Below are 18435 nucleotides of genomic sequence, written 5' to 3'. Positions count from 1 at the left end.
AAATGTGTTACAAGACTAAATGAGTTCTGATAATGAAATTTATCACTGTAATTTATTTTGATTATTTTATGATGATAAAATATTACATTTATAATGTCTAAATGACATGTGTGATGATTCTGACAGGCCTCTTTTCTTACTTCTTTGGGAAGATTGAATGGGGCCTTTAAATATGGGAACTGTGACAAAACCGAAATTTAGAAGGAAAAAAAATGAGATATGAGTTAAAACATTATCAATGGGGTTATTTATTTTCAGTGAAGTTGATATAAATTTCTGAAGCAAATACACAAATATTTAAAGCCTGAACCAACTAAGTCCATCCCAAAGTTTTGGAGTAGTTTCCATTTGGAATGGAGCAAAATTGGCCCCAAATCATACTGAAAAAGGTCCTGATTTATAAGTTATGTTTAAATTCTAAAGGTATGATCATTAATGTGCCCTGAATAAAATTAAGGAAATTGACAATTTATTTAACAAAATGTACCACGTACTGATGACTAGGGAATATATATGATTATGACCTCATTGGCTTGTCCACTACGACAAACTATTTCTAAATAATATACCAGTATTTTGTGTGATAAACAGGTTGTCTTATTAGTCAAACTGATGTAAATTAATCTTCCTGCTTGACTGCCCAGACTTCTGGTACAGTTCTGGCCTAAGGGTTAGACATGGCGAGGGTTAATGGCCTTCCAACAACCAAGGTCATCCGGTGTTGACCAGGACACAGCCTGTCAATGGTACACCCACATACATGTAGGAAAAGAAAACACTGTAGAACAAGAAATAATTTAAGATATCAAAAAAATAATCATGATGTTACAAATTAAATTTATCACTTAGCTTTGAAATACAAATGTATAAACTCGTGGAATATTCTCAAAATAAGTTCAGCCTTAATTAGCTTTTTAAATGTAATTATCCTTAACAATTAAGTTTTAGATCCCCACAATTCATTTATTTTCTGAAGATTTTTTGATACCAGATTTATGTATTAATTCTATTGACTTGTAATATATATGTATATTAATCAATGTGGAAAAAGATGAATGAAATTAATCGTAATGGGAGATAACTCTGCATTCCTTACACATTACAATGGGAAATAACTCTGTATTCCTTATATATTGCAATGGGAAATAACTCTGTATTCCTTACAGATTAAGCTATATGGATGACATTGATAAGTGATGTATGTCATATGATATTTTAAAGCATAAAGCAATGTTTAGTTAATTTTGAGATATATTAAGATTGTAAAAGTATGCTGGAAATTATAAAACAATTTGCCTGATGCAAATCCATTTCAAGTAGACATTTACCATATCTATGCATCATGAAAATAATCTATAAAATTTTAAGGTAAGATATATGTATCTACTATATGCATTGCAGAAAATGTTTCAGGGGATTGTTTTACACACAAAATCTTAATCATCATCTGTCCTAATGATTATATACAGATTAACATTATATATACACCAGAATTTTATGTCAGCTATTACATCCTGGGAATATAATATAATTACTGGAAAGTTAGACATGTCCTGATATATCAAATGAATTCAGTTCAAATGTTTATGCAAGCAGTGGTTCATCAAAGATTAAGGCACACGCATGTATTATACACAATTATTTTGAGATCAATCTAGTTGGGAGTCTCAAATTGACATTCTAAGTGTAGAAGAACAGGGAAAATACACATTCCTGTCGAGTGCCCCGACCAGGAATCGAACCCGGGTCTCTGGCGTGGAAATCTATGGCTCTACCGACTGAGCCAAAGAAGCATGCTCCATCAGCTGAGTGACAGAGACCGTATTTAACACTATTTACAAGCCACACCGACCCACTCCTTTTACACTACTCCCCCTGTTTTTCTTGAGATTTCCTAAATCTCAAACCGAGACTCTTTAACCACCTACCATGGGTTATTTAGTTAGGCGCCAATGTAGAAGAACAGGGAAAATACACATTCCTATCGAGTGCCCCGACCAGGAATCGAACACGGGTCTCCGGCGTGGAAATCTACGGCTCTACCGACTGAGCCAAAGAAGCATGCTCCGTCAGCTGAGTGACAGAGACCGTATTTAACACTATGTACAAGTCACACCGACCCGCTCCTTTTACATAAGGATAAGATATATACTGGTATATATATTAAAAAACCACAACAATAGCTGTATATATATATACACACACACACTTGTATATTTGTTCAAAGCAATAGTGGGTGAGAACTATAAAGCATACTAAATTTAGGGCTGATGGTAATATCTTGATTTAGCAATAAACCTAACACATCCTTAATGACCTGAGTAAGAAATAGAATGTTGAAGTACAAACATAACTTTTTGAAATGGAATGGGCTAGTCCTTGTTAAGCATATACCACACATAATTATTGGCTGTTAAAGTTTGTTAGCAATGTCCATATGTGGATCAAATGAGGTAGTTAGGTAGTTAGATTAGCTGTGCACAGTCGTATATATATATATATATAATAAATAAATGTTGAATATCCATGTGATGGAATTTAAATAGAAAAAACAAAACTAAAACAAATCTGCCATCGATCTCTAGCGCTTTCCCAGCTACTGCTGCTCTTCAGGGGATGTTTAATGATGATCCCCTGAAGAGCAGTGGTAGCTGGGAAAACGCTAGGGATTTTTGTGTATATATGGTTCTATTATTTTACAATGTCCATGCATCTTATATATATAAACATTACAAATGTATATTGATTTCCAAAATTCTATGATGGAATACACGATGCAAATACACAGTACATGTATTTAAAACTTTGATCTTGCACATAATCTTGATAGAAAGATAATTTTCAATGACAAATGTGAACCAGTTAATCTGCTATATATCTCATTTATATATAGAAGGTGTTCACCTATTTTTACCTCTGGGCCAGCCTTATAATTAGCTTGTCTATCAGCCTGTGATGGAATAGGACCTGTACAAGTTGGGGCAGCCCCAGGCTGTGGGTTATGTAGATAAAAATGACTATAAGTGACAGTGACACCACCAAGTAAAACACCTATAGACTTTTTACCTTGTCCTTGGAGATTTATACCCCAGACTTCACATTATACTAAATGCATATGTATGTATACGAGAGCACTGGTGTGTGAATAATACGAAGCGTGGTATACTTTACATTATGATTTGCATATTGATTTAATTACTCATAGTTGTGTTATAAAAGAATATTTTATAACCATAATACAGTCAAACATCAATATACCTTATTTCAATGTTGATGAGACAGTATATCCAGGTAATGAAAATTATAATTATATAAAATATGATATATTATATAAAACGGAAGTTGGATATAGTAAGTTTCAGAAAAATACAAAACTAAAAGCAAGATGACTATATTAGTCTGTTTCAGAAAAAAAACCTTCTAAAAATGGTATCAACAAGGCACCCCCCTCGGCCATTTACCGGCGCCCTTGTTAGGGTAAATACAGTATATGCAATGTGTTAGGGGAGATATTATGAAGACAAATTAAGTCAGAGTTGGGAGATGAGAAAGATCAGCCAAAATCAGCTAACAATCATATATTGGGGGCATCAGAAGATAGATGTGCTTATAATTATGCAGTTGTTGATCTTTCACCTTGTTAAATCTGCAATCTTTAAGAAAGGCAGCTCAGAAAATTATTCCAATGATATTGATTTTATTGTCATTTAGAATGTAAGCTTAACTTGCCCTTTACTTAAATAATTTGTGTTATATTCTTATTGTTTTGACATTTATTCTTTAAGTTTTCAAAATTTCCAAAAGAGTGAGCTCCAAAAATGACCAAACATCAACTGTTGAAGGTCTTAAGCTTAAGGCTATTAAGTGAAAACAAATGAACATTCATCATTATTTATTACATGATCTTGTCAATTCTGGTGACCAAAGCAATATAGTACTTATACATTGGGTTGATATATAGCTTTAGGATACAGTTGTCATGTATAGCATATATAATCACTCTTCAAATGCTTAAGCTGTCAACTTACACCTATATAATATTCACCATATCTTGTGCTGTTTCTCTATTAAATTCAAAGGATGATTAATGCTAAGAAAATATTGTTAACAAAGAATATAAACCTACCAGGCCTATATAGGTGTGTACATAATGAAATGTTATGAAGTTATAATATGGTTAAGGTTAGAAACTTCAAAAAGAAAATGCAGCATTTAATATAGTGCAGTTATTATAAAAAGAGTGGAAAATAAACATTAATGATTACTGCTGTTCTATCATAAGATTGCACGATTGTGTTACAGTACTAGTGTATTGACTCACTGTAGTAGATTACATCGCTACATGTTACAGGTGAAGTGTATATGTAACACGCATTTTGATTGGCTGAGTTGATCTAAAAATATCCAAATTAGACGTTATAACTTTGCATACAGTCGACAGAGCTGGCACATTTTCATTTGTACACACGTTTGCCTCAATAAGTTTGCTTGGTTTCATTTTCTTCTGATATTCAACAAATTTACCAACTTTGCGATGTTTCGACCGGTGAATTTACAAACGCCGACCGCTTTAGATATATTTCCATATGACACCCCATCATTGTACATTTTCACTACCCTTTCACATATTTTTAGATCGATTCGTGGCTTTTACATGTTGACATATAATCGGTTGAAGACTGTTTCTAATTTTGGCTGTGATCACTTGAACCACATCTAATTTTTGCGCAATTTTAGCGAGAGATTAAAATAGTAACGTACACATGTGCAAACACACATGTACTCGTAACTTATAATATGCACGCTTAGACAGCTTGGCAATCGACGATTTTCAGTACTTCCACACTTTATTATTCAGTATAAAGTTCAAATTAAGAGTTAAATTAACATTTTAAATATACATTACTATAATTATGAAACTGAACAGTTATGTTTTAGCAGATACTTTCTTCTTGACTTTCATATTTATTCATTACCAGTATTATTATGTTTAAATCAATATTATGTATTCTTCTACAGCTAGTATAACCTGATTGTGTGTTATCTCTTTCCATGTTTGATTTTTTTTTTCAATTATATTATTTACATATTTACAACAGCTATTTCAGGAAACTCGGACCGTCAAGTTCATCAACGTCGGTCATGCTTTCTTCTGTCACATGTGCTAGGTGTACTAGACAGAAAAAACACCCCAGATTAAAACAGTCATATTTATTTTTACAGCGCGAATTCTATATATCAGCGTTATTTATTTTACGGCGTAATACTTCTAATGTGACGTACCCAATTTGAAACGCTATCCAAAATGGAACACTTTTGAATTATTTGATACAGAATTTTCAGTTTACAATCTGGGGTGTTTTTCCGTGGATGTACAATTAGGTTGTGTAATGTTTATTTATATACACACTTCAGCCAATCACAATGTGTGTTACATAGACACTTCACCTGTAGCATGTAGCGATGTAATCTACTTCAGTGAGTCGATACACTAGTACTGTAATAAAATCGTGCAATCTTATGATAGAACGGCAGTAATGCTTGGGTCGCAATGATTGGCCAATATCCGGGCATAGGGGGTTATCGGGAGTACAACGCTGGTTTTGGCCATTTCCCCGACATCAGACAATACCGGTAAAAAAATGTGTCACACATCATTTCCATAAAAAGGAGGCCGTGCAGTAATCCAGTTGCACCAGGCCCCGTGGAATGTCGGGCGTTGTGATTGCCACTCGATTCCCGACCGGATATCGGACGATACTTAAACGACGTGTGAAGGATATGTGACCGGCCATGTCTGGTGTCCGACCGGGAACCGGGCTAAAATGGCTCAAAATCATGCTGGGTGTACATCCTAAGCCTAATCGGAAGGGGTTGTGACCGAAGCATTAATATAAAGAAAAAAAATATACCAGTATTATGAGTCATATATATATCACGATATTGCATGTGCTGAAGTATGTATTAAATATCATTATCTCAGGCTCATTATAAAATTTTGTAATAAATTTTAAACCTACATGTCAATTAAAATGCATTAACATCAAAATTTCATTAGCATTGCAGATATTGTTAATTTGTCACAGTTAGTGCAAGATTATTACATGTATATATATACTTTCATTGGTTAAAAATACATACCAGGTAAATATATGAAGTATATGAAGTATAAGTATTTGATATGAAAAAATCTTTCCACTATTATGCAGTTGGTTTTTAGCACTTTTTACATATCCTTTGTGTTGATTTTTATGTAAAAGGCCAAAGAATGAAATAAAAACATAAAGTAAATATGTTATTAAATAATTCATTTTTATTTGTTTTTATACTATGCTGATTCACACAGTTTGCAAAAAAAAAAGTGTTTTCATACCCTGATGAAATTTAAAAATAGTTACATTGATGCTTGAGTGTAAGAAGAATTTACAGAACCTATAAGGCACACACAATAAGTGATTAAATGAGCCTATATCTCTAGGCTTTGTCATATTGACAGTGATTGGTAACAACAAATGGAACAGATCCCTACTTACATGTTATGTAACAAATGGTACACCACCAATCATTTTGTGACACTCTCTGGCCCCTGATCTAGGCTCCACATTATATATCTACAGTGTACATAGAGGGTTGCACTTGAATTATAGGCTCTGACAGGTAAGAAAATTAAATAACAAAATGTCTTTTTTTAAACTGTGTTTGTTTAACCTTTAAACATTCCTTACAAGGTGACACAGATTTTCACATTTTTCAGCAGATGTGTTTTAATAATACTATGAACGTGAATATCTGTTTGCTTTTTTACCAGAAGATGGTGTAATTAAATTCTGGCTCAGTAACAAGAAATTGATTGATAATGTTTTTTCATAGAATTTTAATTTGCCAGTTCATTTGTGCTTGTGTTAGTATATAGGCTTAATAATATCCTTAACAAAATCAAAAGAGTATTTATACATATTTTCCAATGATAAAAGTTAACTCTGAATTCTTAGAAAACCTTTTGCTGGTACACATGTTCTGTGCAAATGTTAATCCTGATTTTATCTTACCTGGGTATTTATGAAATCAATTACTATTTGACTAACGTGCCCTAATTCATTTTAATTCCTGTCATTAAATGTAAAGAAAAACATGTTAATTAAGAACACATTTATAACAAATTTGTGGATATAACTAAGTAATTTTCACCCCTTCAATGTTCCTATAAGTTGTATGTATATATATATGTATAACAATGTCAAAGTACAGTCGAACTCGGTTAATATGAACTCAAAGGGACCGAGATAAAACTTCGAGTTATCTTAGTGTCCGAATTAAGCGAGTTCTCATGTCTACTGACTATCTCTTTACTTGGTATATATATAGACTAGTTCCATGTCGTAAAAGGATGTGAACAAGTGAGATGTCAAATTTGCCGATAGTAGTTGCAAAATTATAACAAGAAAACCTAGATATATATTTTGAAATGCCGTTCTACGGCAGATTTATGAAAAAGAAATCAGCTTTTTTGGCGATTTCTTTGTCTACAAAATCTAATTTCAAGTTAAAAAAACATTTTATGTATGATTTTTGTTATTCGGACCCAAAATTTACTTCGTATTATCCGATTTCTTCAATTTTTCAAATTTGAATTATCCGTGTTTAAACAAAGATAAAGAGGGAATTCGGTCAGGACCGTCGAAGTACTTCCTATTAAGCCTGGTTGTCGAATTATCCGAGTTCGTATCAACCAGGTTCCACTGTATGGTTATAACAAAGTAATTTCATAGGTCTCCAGAGGTTCGTTATAATGGGTTTTACTGTATGGTGTTTTACTGTACGTATAAGTAAAAAAAATTGTAATATTTCAAGCACCAGGATCTTTGTGCACTAGGTCATACTACAAGATGTTTTTATTCACAATGATTCTGTTTTCAACGCTGTCCACTTTTAGAAATTAATGGCCATGGAGGTACCACCCAAGTGGACAGTGCATGGTGACGTAGTCTGTCCTTGGTCGTGAGACACATTTTGAGGATTTAATTTTGAGATGTCCTCTTTTGATATTTATTATGATATATATAGAATATGGCTATTTTGAGATTATAAAACGTTATCTCTCTTAAGCTTGGTCTTCATTCTGAGAAACTGGAACACTTTATCCTAATGATAGAAAACTTATATTTCAGTTGAAATATGTTAGTAGTATAAGTGAGCTGGGTCAGATATCTATTGTATATCATATTCCCAATGTAGACTTTGTAAGGTGTCCATAGCAGTTGCAAAAAATAGAATATTCCATCACCCATGCATTTAACATGGGTTTTCAACATGATGTAGGACTTTCAGATCCTAAACATACTAGAGCGTGCACTGTGAATTAATCATGAGCTAGTTGCAGATTCTTCCATCTATTAAAAATTAACGTACAATATCCCTCAAGCTTCTGCAAAAGGTACCCATTGATAAAGCACCACTATTGACCCGAAATGTGGAAAGCATGTGCCAAATCTTGAGTTCAGACTGACCGTAAAAAATCTGGTGACAAGACCATGTTCAAGAAATTAGCGAAAATGATGCTTTATAATCTTCTGTTTCATCGTTTGTTTGTGGTCAATCACATTAAAAAAAACATCTCTTCCTAAGATTTACCTAAACGTTATAATTATTGTAAAGTGTTGGGGTGCATGTGGTACAGTGGTAATTTGGCAGCACATTGATCATGAAGTGCATGTACACTTAGTTTGGTTCCTAGATCGGATGTGAAAAGGTATATTTATAGTGAACATGCCTACAACCATGTGCTTTTTCTTTCAGATACTCTTTACTTTCTTCCTGCACACTCCTTGAAATCTTGATATATTGTTTCGCAAATGATATTTACCAATGAAGTATATTGCTTAATATCATGTATGATGCAATGTATTTTATCCTATATTACAAAATACACAAATGTCAATAATGTCAAATGGAGCTGCAAAGATACTTTCTTTTGTCCTTAAATTAATGATAAAATACAGTATGTGTATGCTGTATTATAAAATTTAATTACAAAAAAATGTTAATAGTAACTCAAAGATCTGTTTTATATAATTATATTAGTTACCATGGTGATGTCAATTTTACTAAAAACATAATTTGAGTGAAAAGTCACCCTAGTAGAACATATACGAGGTAATATACTTAATATATCACAATGTGTGTGTATTCGAGGCCATGAACTGTAATTTGTTACCCTCATAAATACATACTTCTTCCCTATATATATCACGGACCGTACACTTACATAGATTTTCCACAGACTGATCATAAATGTAGAAAAGGCCTTAATCTATCAAACACTTGTGGCTGTTGTATCACCATACATTGTACTTCAAACAGTGAGGGTTAAAGAACTTAAATTGCGGTTAACATGGAATTTAATTAATTTTGGTGAATTTACGTCAGTGACGCTTGGCTTGCCACAATGCAAGCTCGTGTACTGGTAGTGGTGGCTACAGTGTTAAGGTAGAGACACCTGTGGATTTCTCCTCATAATAACCTGTGCCATGTACAGCAACACACAGTACCACATCCTCCTTTCCCAGGTATGAAATCAACATCAGTGTATTGATTCACTATACTGGAATATAACCGTTGGATTTATCATTCTATTTCCACAGCATCCAAGGTTGTATTGTGTCATTATGATTCAATGTCATTGGGGACATGCACATGGCTTCGATTCCCCGTCCCACACCAGTCTATATATGTATAATGGGAGATGGCTATATATGGCTCCAAAATTTCTCCATGGTTCTCTTACATGGAGGGAGTTTTTCTCTAAAATGTACATGTTTCGTTTTTCAAGGCATTCTTAAATGATCATGACTAACCAATTTTAAAGCACAGATTTTGATTGGAACGTGCATTACAAAATGTCATTACGCAATATTGATGTGCATGTAGATAAAATGTCCACATTGAAATATCATATCAAAATATTTCTGTATCTTTGTATTGTTGCATGCAAATCATATTTTCATTGTTGAGTGTCCGTAGGTATTCATAACATTTATTTGTAATTATGTGTTGAAATTTAACATTTATATTTCTGTCTTGTTTCATTTATAATTTTTGCATTTTTCACTAAAATCTCTTTCTGATTGTTGTCAGATTTCATTATTGTTATTTACTGTTTCATTACTTTTGTTCATAATTGTTTTGTCAACAGGTTTATATATTTAAGATTGTTTAGTAACCATGGAGACGAACCCATTACTGGAGGGCAGCCATGACACGGAGGTCAGAGAGCGGGAAAATGAGCTTGATTTGGTTTTGCATGCTACGTTTCAGTGTGTCCTAATCATTTTGTAGTGTTTCTCACTTTCCACTTTTTTTTTTTACTTCCTTTGTTTCCATTTATTTACCACTTCCACTTTGTTGTACTGCAAAGTATATGTATCCATGACTGCTTCACTTCTTTCTTGCAAAATGAGACTAAAATATTGATACCATAAAACTATGATAAAAATTGAGTGATGCTCATCTCAAAAACATAATACATGTAATTACAAATGTATTTCATTACTACTAGTTATTTGAATGAAGAAATTACTTGATTTGTGCCAGTGTCAGTAAGTTAAGTCACACACAATATCAGCTTGACCTGATTCAAAGTATTTTGTTGGTTCTCACTTCCTTATGAAAGCGGAATCATATCATATGTCATCATTGGTCTTCTATTGCCTGACCTGGTCATGACCTTATTGTGACCCAATTCCAATCTCACCTGTCTGCAGGTATGGGAATAACATTAAAATCAATGTTTTCAAAACTCTTATGGAAAGGGGAGTTTCTGATGATTGCTGATCATGATCAGCATGATAATCTTTGCAATTGACCATCAAATGTGGTATCTCATGAAAAAGTCTCATTTTGTATTTCTTTGATTTGTATTTTACATTTGGTACTAGAGCTAGTAAATGTATACAGAATTCAGCATATAAAGTTTAAAATTTGTTTAATTCATTATACATGTACCAAGGGTATTATTTTTATTATTTGCTAATTGCTTTATCACTTATATATATCTTCACAGAAAACACGAGTGTGCCTATTAACCAATACCAATTTTGTACAACTTGCATCCTTCTTGACTTGTTTCAATCAGAAATGCATTATTGTCAGTAAATTCAGTCAGTTTGAGTTATTGATACTTCTAGTTTAAACTTTATGCATTTTGTTCACATGCTGAACTAAATAAAGCTATGCGTACCAAATACAGGATATAGTGATTATCATATATGATACATAAAATATTCTGTTCACTTGATGACAATGTTGTTCACTTGACAACCTCATTGCTCAGTAATCTTATGTTGGCAGCTGACAATTTTCTTAGCTACCTGAAAATTTGGGTCTTTTAGTAACAAAAGTTATCCAGTAATCCTATACCATTATTCCTATGTCTGTTATACATGTGTGTGATAATAAACTCTCCCCTAGTTTGGTTTAGTTTGGAACTCCCTGTATACGTAGGTTTGATAAAAGTTAGGTGTGTATACATCTCAAGTTGTATCCTATACCTACTTACTTGTTAACAATCTAATTCTATGGAGACAGTAGATCAGAAAGAGTGAACATGTATACATTAATAAGTGAAATCTTTATCATAATGTAACCAAAATTGTAATATCCTATCTCATCTTCCATATATATACTAGCTAGACATACTGGTTAACTTCTATGTAACTCAATAAGAAAATCATGATATATATCGGTAATATTCTAAGTCCATTGCAGTAAATATTTATTTGGCTCTATAAAAGAACTATTTTGCTGTAAGCTTATGGATTTGTCAACTTAAATCATCGTAGTAGAGGTCCTAAAGCACGATCCATTGTTAGTTTGCCTGTAGAACTGATTAGGATTTCAGTCATTAATTCTTAATCATCACCTGGCTCCTGTCATCAGAATACAATCAGTTACAGGGTGTAGTAACACATATAAATAAAAGTCTAATTTAGATGTTATTTGTGTTGCATACAGAAGTGCATTTTCTCATTCATGTACAACTCGAAACAGTAAAAACGTTTTCTTGATGTTGAATCCAAAATTTCAACTGAACATGAATGACAATGTGTAAAGAGACATGTAAATCCTGTCAGTGTAGATGTTGTTGAGATGACATTTTTAGATAAAACAGTTTGAAGGTATGATTCATCATCATGATTGAAGGACATGTCATTGATCTTTACCAGTGTATCAGATTTTCTTGATCTTTTTGGGGATTTTGATTGATTGCTAACAACTTTATCATATGTATAACACAATTTTACATTTTATATGCCTTTCATGTCTGTGATGTTGAGGATGTCTCTAGTTTTAACTGCAGTTCCTAATTAATCCATTTCTGTACCCCTCTGCGCTGTATTTCAACCCCTTATGTGTGTTATATAATCTGAAAAGGATGTAGATCCAAGATATCTTTCTCTCCAAGCAAAACCCAATGCAAGGATTTTTTTAATAAGTTTCATTTTTTTTTCATTTTGAATGCCAATATATATGTTTGGACATTTTGCTCAAAGAAATTAAAAAATATTTATTGTATAAATCCATTTAATTCTTGGAACAAAAAAAAATGAAATTCTTGGAATAAATGTTTTGCTTAAAAAACATACTTCAAAAACATTTTTTGGGTGCATTTATCTAGTTTTAAAGGAAATCATTATTGAAGCTGATAGATTATTCTTCAAATAGATATTAAAAGCTGAAGATTAATATTCTTGACTATGAAATGTCAATTATGTCATTTTCTGGCATGCGTATATACCTTGTGTCAGGTTTTGCCTTATGCTACCTACAATGCCTCTATATATAGCTACCTTATAGATCCTCTTCGCTTTTCATACAAATTCATTGCATATTCCTTCATCCTTTTGACCTGTTATCAGGACATTGTTAAATTGCATCCAGTCGTAAATTCAGGTTCATTGTAAAATGAAGGCGTCAGCCCATATACAAATGTATTGGTCTTGCTGAAAAGGTTGTGATAAACAAGGCTTTTATCGACTGGCTGCAATGTTCCTTTTCAATCTGCTTTTACAGGTACTAGTGCATATATAAAGAGCACTTTTAGCTGCAAAACATTGATCCCAGCTGTCTTATGCTTTCAAAATTAATCACTGCCTATACTATTATACTGTTGATAATAACCTTCCTTAAATGCATTGTAATGAGTTATGATTTAAAATTTTAATTTTTGTTTTGAATTTTTTGCTGTTTAATGGCTTTTCCTGATTTTCTGATTATCATTGCATGATTTAAAAGTTTGTTTTAATGCAAATAAAAGCAATGCATGGAAATGTTGCATAAGCTATGTTCATTGTAAAGCACTTATGTTTAATTGTATTACTTTTTATTTCTCATTTTGATAATGCTATATCATTAAGCATTATTATAAGTGCTAGTCAATATATTTTAAACCTTGGGTTATAAGTTAACATATCGTGGCAGGGGTATGCATCCAGCTAATTGCAATGTAACAATATATGTGGGTGCTTGTGTTCTCTCTATAAAGGTATTATAGGTAAACTTTCCTATGATTGATACGAATACCTGATAAGTGCTGATTTTGTAGTTTTGTTTTTATTCTAGGAGAGAACAATGGAGAGGATCACAGACATTGAGTTGAGCAGTATCCAGACTGAAGACCCACAATCCAGGTCGTTTTCAAACAACGCCAATTCAATACTGATACAGGTATGTATACAGATCACAAACAACTCCAATACTGATACAGGCATGTGTACAGATCACAAAAAACACCAATACTGATACAGGTATGTGTACAGATCACAACCAACACCAATACTGTTACAGGTATGTGAACAGATCACAAACAACACCAATACTGATACAGGTATGTGTACAGATCACAAACAACACCAATACTGATACAGGTATGTGTACAGATCACAACCAACACCAATACTGTTACAGGTATGTGAACAGATCACAAACAACACCAATACTGATACAGGTATGTGTACAGATCACAAACAACACCAATACTGATACAGATATGTGTACAGATCACAACCAACACCAATACTGTTACAGGTATGTGAACAGATCACAAACAACACCAATACTGATACAGGTATGTGTACAGATCACAACCAACACCAATACTGTTACAGGTATGTGAACAGATCACAAACAACACCAATACTGATACAGGTATGTGTACAGATCACAAACAACACCAATACTGATACAGATATGTGTACAGATCACCAACAACACCAATACTGATACAGGTATGTGTACAGATCACAAACAACACCAATACTTATACAGGTTTGTGTACAGATTACAAACAACACCAATACTGATACAGGTATGTGTACAGATCACAAACAACACCAATACTGATACAGATATGTGTACAGATCACAAACAACACCAATACTGATACAGGTATGTGTACAGATTACAAACAACACCAATACTGATACAGGTATGTGTACAGATCACAAACAACACCAATACTGATACAGATATGTGTACAGATAACAAACAACACCAATACTGATACAGGTATGTGTACAGATCACAAACAACACCAATACTTATACAGGTATGTGTACAGATCACAAACAACACCAATACTGATACAGATATGTGTACAGATCACAAACAACACCAATACTGATACAGGTATGTGTACAGATCACAAACAACACCAATACTTATACAGGTATGTGTACAGATTACAAACAACACCAATACTGATACAGGTATGTGTACAGATCACAAACAACACCAATACTGATACAGGTATGTGTACAGATCACAAACAACACCAATACTGATACAGGTATGTGTACAGATCACAAACAACACCAATACTGATACAGGTATGTGTACAGATCACAAACAACACCAATACTTATACAGGTATGTGTACAGATTACAAACAACACCAATACTGATACAGGCATGTGTACAGATCACAAACAACACCAATACTGATACAGGTATGTGTACAGATCACAACCAACACCAATACTGATACAGGTATGTGTACAGATCACAAACAACACCAATACTTATACAGGTATGTGTACAGATCACAAACAACACCAATACTGATACAGGTATGTGTACAGATTACAAACAACACCAATACTGATACAGGTATGTGTACAGATCACAAACAACACCAATACTGATACAGATATGTGTACAGATCACAAACAACACCAATACTGATACAGGTATGTGTACAGATCACAAACAACACCAATACTTATACAGGTATGTGTACAGATTACAAACAACACCAATACTGATACAGGTATGTGTACAGATCACAACCAACACCAATACTGATACTGGTATGTGTACAGATCACAAACAACACCAATACGTATACTGATATAGGTATTTGTACAGATCACAAACAACACCAATAATGATACAGGTTTTCCAAAGCAGATCTTATAATATTCCTCTTTTCAAATCAATTAGGCCCAATGTGAATCTGTTCTGATAGGTCGAGACTAAAGACTGTTCAGTGATAGTACCTCTGCTACACTAGGTCTGTGTTATTACATGATTATCTGCAGAGAATAATATGTTAAAGCAGCTGGCCATGTATTTACATTGTAGATTAATTAATGCTATTTATATCCGGATGTGTTGTTATGACATCATCTTTGCCACCCCCTGTGGTAAATCTTTACGTAAATGTAGAAGGATTGGCAAATAAAAATTGTTATTTCATTACGGTTGTTTTCTAACAATGTTTATGTCAATAAGTTAGATTGAAGCAGGTTAAGATCTGACTTAGTATTTCAATCTTCAGAACATCAGACAACCATTATAAGACATAAACTCTATAAAACTAAATAGCTTGGTAGTGGTTATCTTTATTGTTTACCATTTATTGTTGTTTAATTCTCATAAAAATGCATCACATTTTTCAATTGATTTCCTTTTCATACTCACTCAACTCTGAAGCTGATTACAAACATGACCATCACCATTGATTTACACTGCTAATTTATAAGTTTGTTATCAATTTTCTGGTAAAGCACATGCATAGAGGAATATTGACATAATCAATCTTTATTGCTTTCCTACAACACAGATAAGGCATGTAACCATCATTTCTGGGTGGTTGTCATATTTTATGTAGTTCTGCAAACTTAATGGGGATTAGATATTTATTTTCATATTTCTTGCAATCTTGTGCTCTATGTATATGTCATTAACTGTTACTGTAATAAGATTGTTGGCATTTGGTATATATCTGTCCTGCTCGGTCCAGCATATACAATTTTGTTTAAAATAGTCCATAAGCACTTGTAATTTGGTGATAGAAGAAAAATGATTTCAATGAAGTTGAATTTGTGTTTAAATCACCTTTTGGTCAGTCCATCATACTGTCCATCCTTTTGTCCCTCCATTGGTCCATAAACAATTGTTGTTACCGCTATTTTTCAGAATCTACTGAAGAAATCATTTCATGTGTAGGTTCCCCCTTGAACCTATATAGATATTGCATTTTAGGACCATTTGCAGCTTTCTTTGATTTTGGCAATTTAAGTTTGTTATTACAATTTCTCAATGTGCTAGAGATCTCTGAAATTTCAAATGTAAGCTTGGTTCTCTTGGTACCTCTTAGATTTAGATTTAACATATTTTATTGCAAATATATACAAAAGGATTGGGTACAAGTTTTATGCAACTTATATTGCCACCCTTTCCAAAATACAGAACGAATACAAACATGATATGCAAAGTAATGAAATATATAAATATGATTAAATAGTAAATAAGAACACTTTGGAGAGAGAGAGAGAGAGAGAGAGAGAGAGAGAGAGAGAGAGAGAGAGAGAGAGAGAGAGAGAGAGAGGGTGGAGTAAGGAGAGGGAGAAATAAATATGATTAAATAGTAAATAAGAACACTTTGGAGAGAGAGAGAGAGAGAGAGAGAGAGAGAGAGGGGGGGGGAGTAAGGAGAGGGAGAAAATACAATGTCTTAAAATTGTAATACTAAATCGACTTAATTAATAAATAATAATTTGCGGCAACAGTTGGACTAATTATCTCGTTCTTTGCCTTCCCTCTAAAAGAATGTCCATCACACTCCTAAAATCTTTCTCCTAGCTGTTCAGGTCTTCCATCAAATCCATAAGCAATCGTCGCCTTAGTACCAACTTGCCATAATATCTAAAATAACGTGATTTAAGTCGATTTCTAGATAACACAAAAATACACAAAAGAGATATCGAAAAGAACTGATAGGTGTATAACAATAAAGGTATTCGTCTAATATTAAAATCTTTTGCTTAATTTAATAAAGTTTTGAACATATAAAAATATTCCTGTGTTCTTTTCCAGAGACAGATCCTCATTTCCAAACAAGATTAAATTTAAATCAATAAGAACATTTAAATTCATATTATTTAGGCTTTCCAATAGCAAAATAGCAAAAATAACATTATAATTTTTACATTCGAAAAAAAAGTGATGTACACTCTCACAAATATGTCCACAGTTACAGCATGGAATTTCCACAAGGTTTATCCTGAACAAATCGTAATTTAGGGAACTACATTGATGTCTAAGTTTTGTATGCAATATATTTAACTTGCGGTCACCAATGCCAAAGTAAGAAGGAGAAGATTCAAAAACCGGTTTCAGTGAATTTCTAAAAAGGCTTAATGATATTGCTGACTTAACAGAGTTTTCTAAGTTATTCCAAGAGCGAAGAGTAGAAGGTAGAAAAGAAGTGTTTGTAGATGAAAGTCTGTAATACGGAATTCTATAGTCATCTCTATTTCTTAATGGATAGGCAGCTTGATCTTGAACGGTAGAAGGAAGTAGAGAAGTAAGAAAATCAGGAGTTTGATTTGTGCGCATTTTATAGAGAAGATGAAGTTTTTTCCTTTACCTTCTAGAAGATAGAGATTCTAAACCAGTTTCAAAATATAGAGAATCGTTACTTGCATAAGAGGGAAGACCGGTTATTATTCTAGCAGCATCCTTTTAAACTTTTTCTAATTTTTCCGAGTCAGAGTTTGAAAAACCATCCCATAATTCACATGCGTATTCTAATACAGGTAAAATAAAAGCGCGATAAATTCTGAGCAAAGCGTCACGTTTTATTAAAAATTTCAATTTTCTCAACACATTTAAAATTGGTACCTCTAGTTCTACCAACTGAATTTTTGAATGATTAGGAAATAATATTTTATGAAGTGTGTTGCAGCTATGCTATGCAGACTTTATGAATTCAATATTTTAAAGGAATATGGAAAAGAAGTTAAGGGAAAGGCAGAGAAAAGATTTTTTTCAATTTACATGGATCATTCTATGATGGACGCCAAGATCACCCTGGGATCTCTTGTTTTAATTATAAAAGTCCTTTAATCAATTATTGATTTTAGACAAGCAATGCAG

The 18435-nt window shown here is 33.0% G+C and overlaps 1 protein-coding gene across 5 annotated transcripts in view; it reads left to right on the top strand.

Moving 5' to 3' along the window:
• Window positions 1–18435, top strand: part of LOC138316136 (protein NDRG3-like) — a 47921-nt gene that overhangs the window by 8228 nt on the left and 21258 nt on the right. For 3 of the 5 annotated variants that reach the window (XM_069257657.1, XM_069257654.1, XM_069257656.1), the window contains exons 2-3: window positions 10193–10263; window positions 13618–13722. In XM_069257657.1, coding sequence (XP_069113758.1) covers window positions 10222–10263; window positions 13618–13722 — 147 coding nt within the window. In that variant the 5' untranslated portion in view covers window positions 10193–10221. Of the gene's footprint in view, window positions 1–9157; window positions 9567–10192; window positions 10264–13617; window positions 13723–18435 lie in introns of those variants that run through there. The other 2 variants (XM_069257655.1, XM_069257659.1) reach the window with 2 other exon arrangements.

Source organism: Argopecten irradians, chromosome 2, assembly GCF_041381155.1.
Source record: "Argopecten irradians isolate NY chromosome 2, Ai_NY, whole genome shotgun sequence".
Classification (NCBI taxonomy): Eukaryota; Metazoa; Mollusca; class Bivalvia; order Pectinida; family Pectinidae; genus Argopecten; species Argopecten irradians.
Note: the sequence above shows the minus strand (reverse complement) of the source record. Positions and strands in the feature narration are given on the sequence as shown.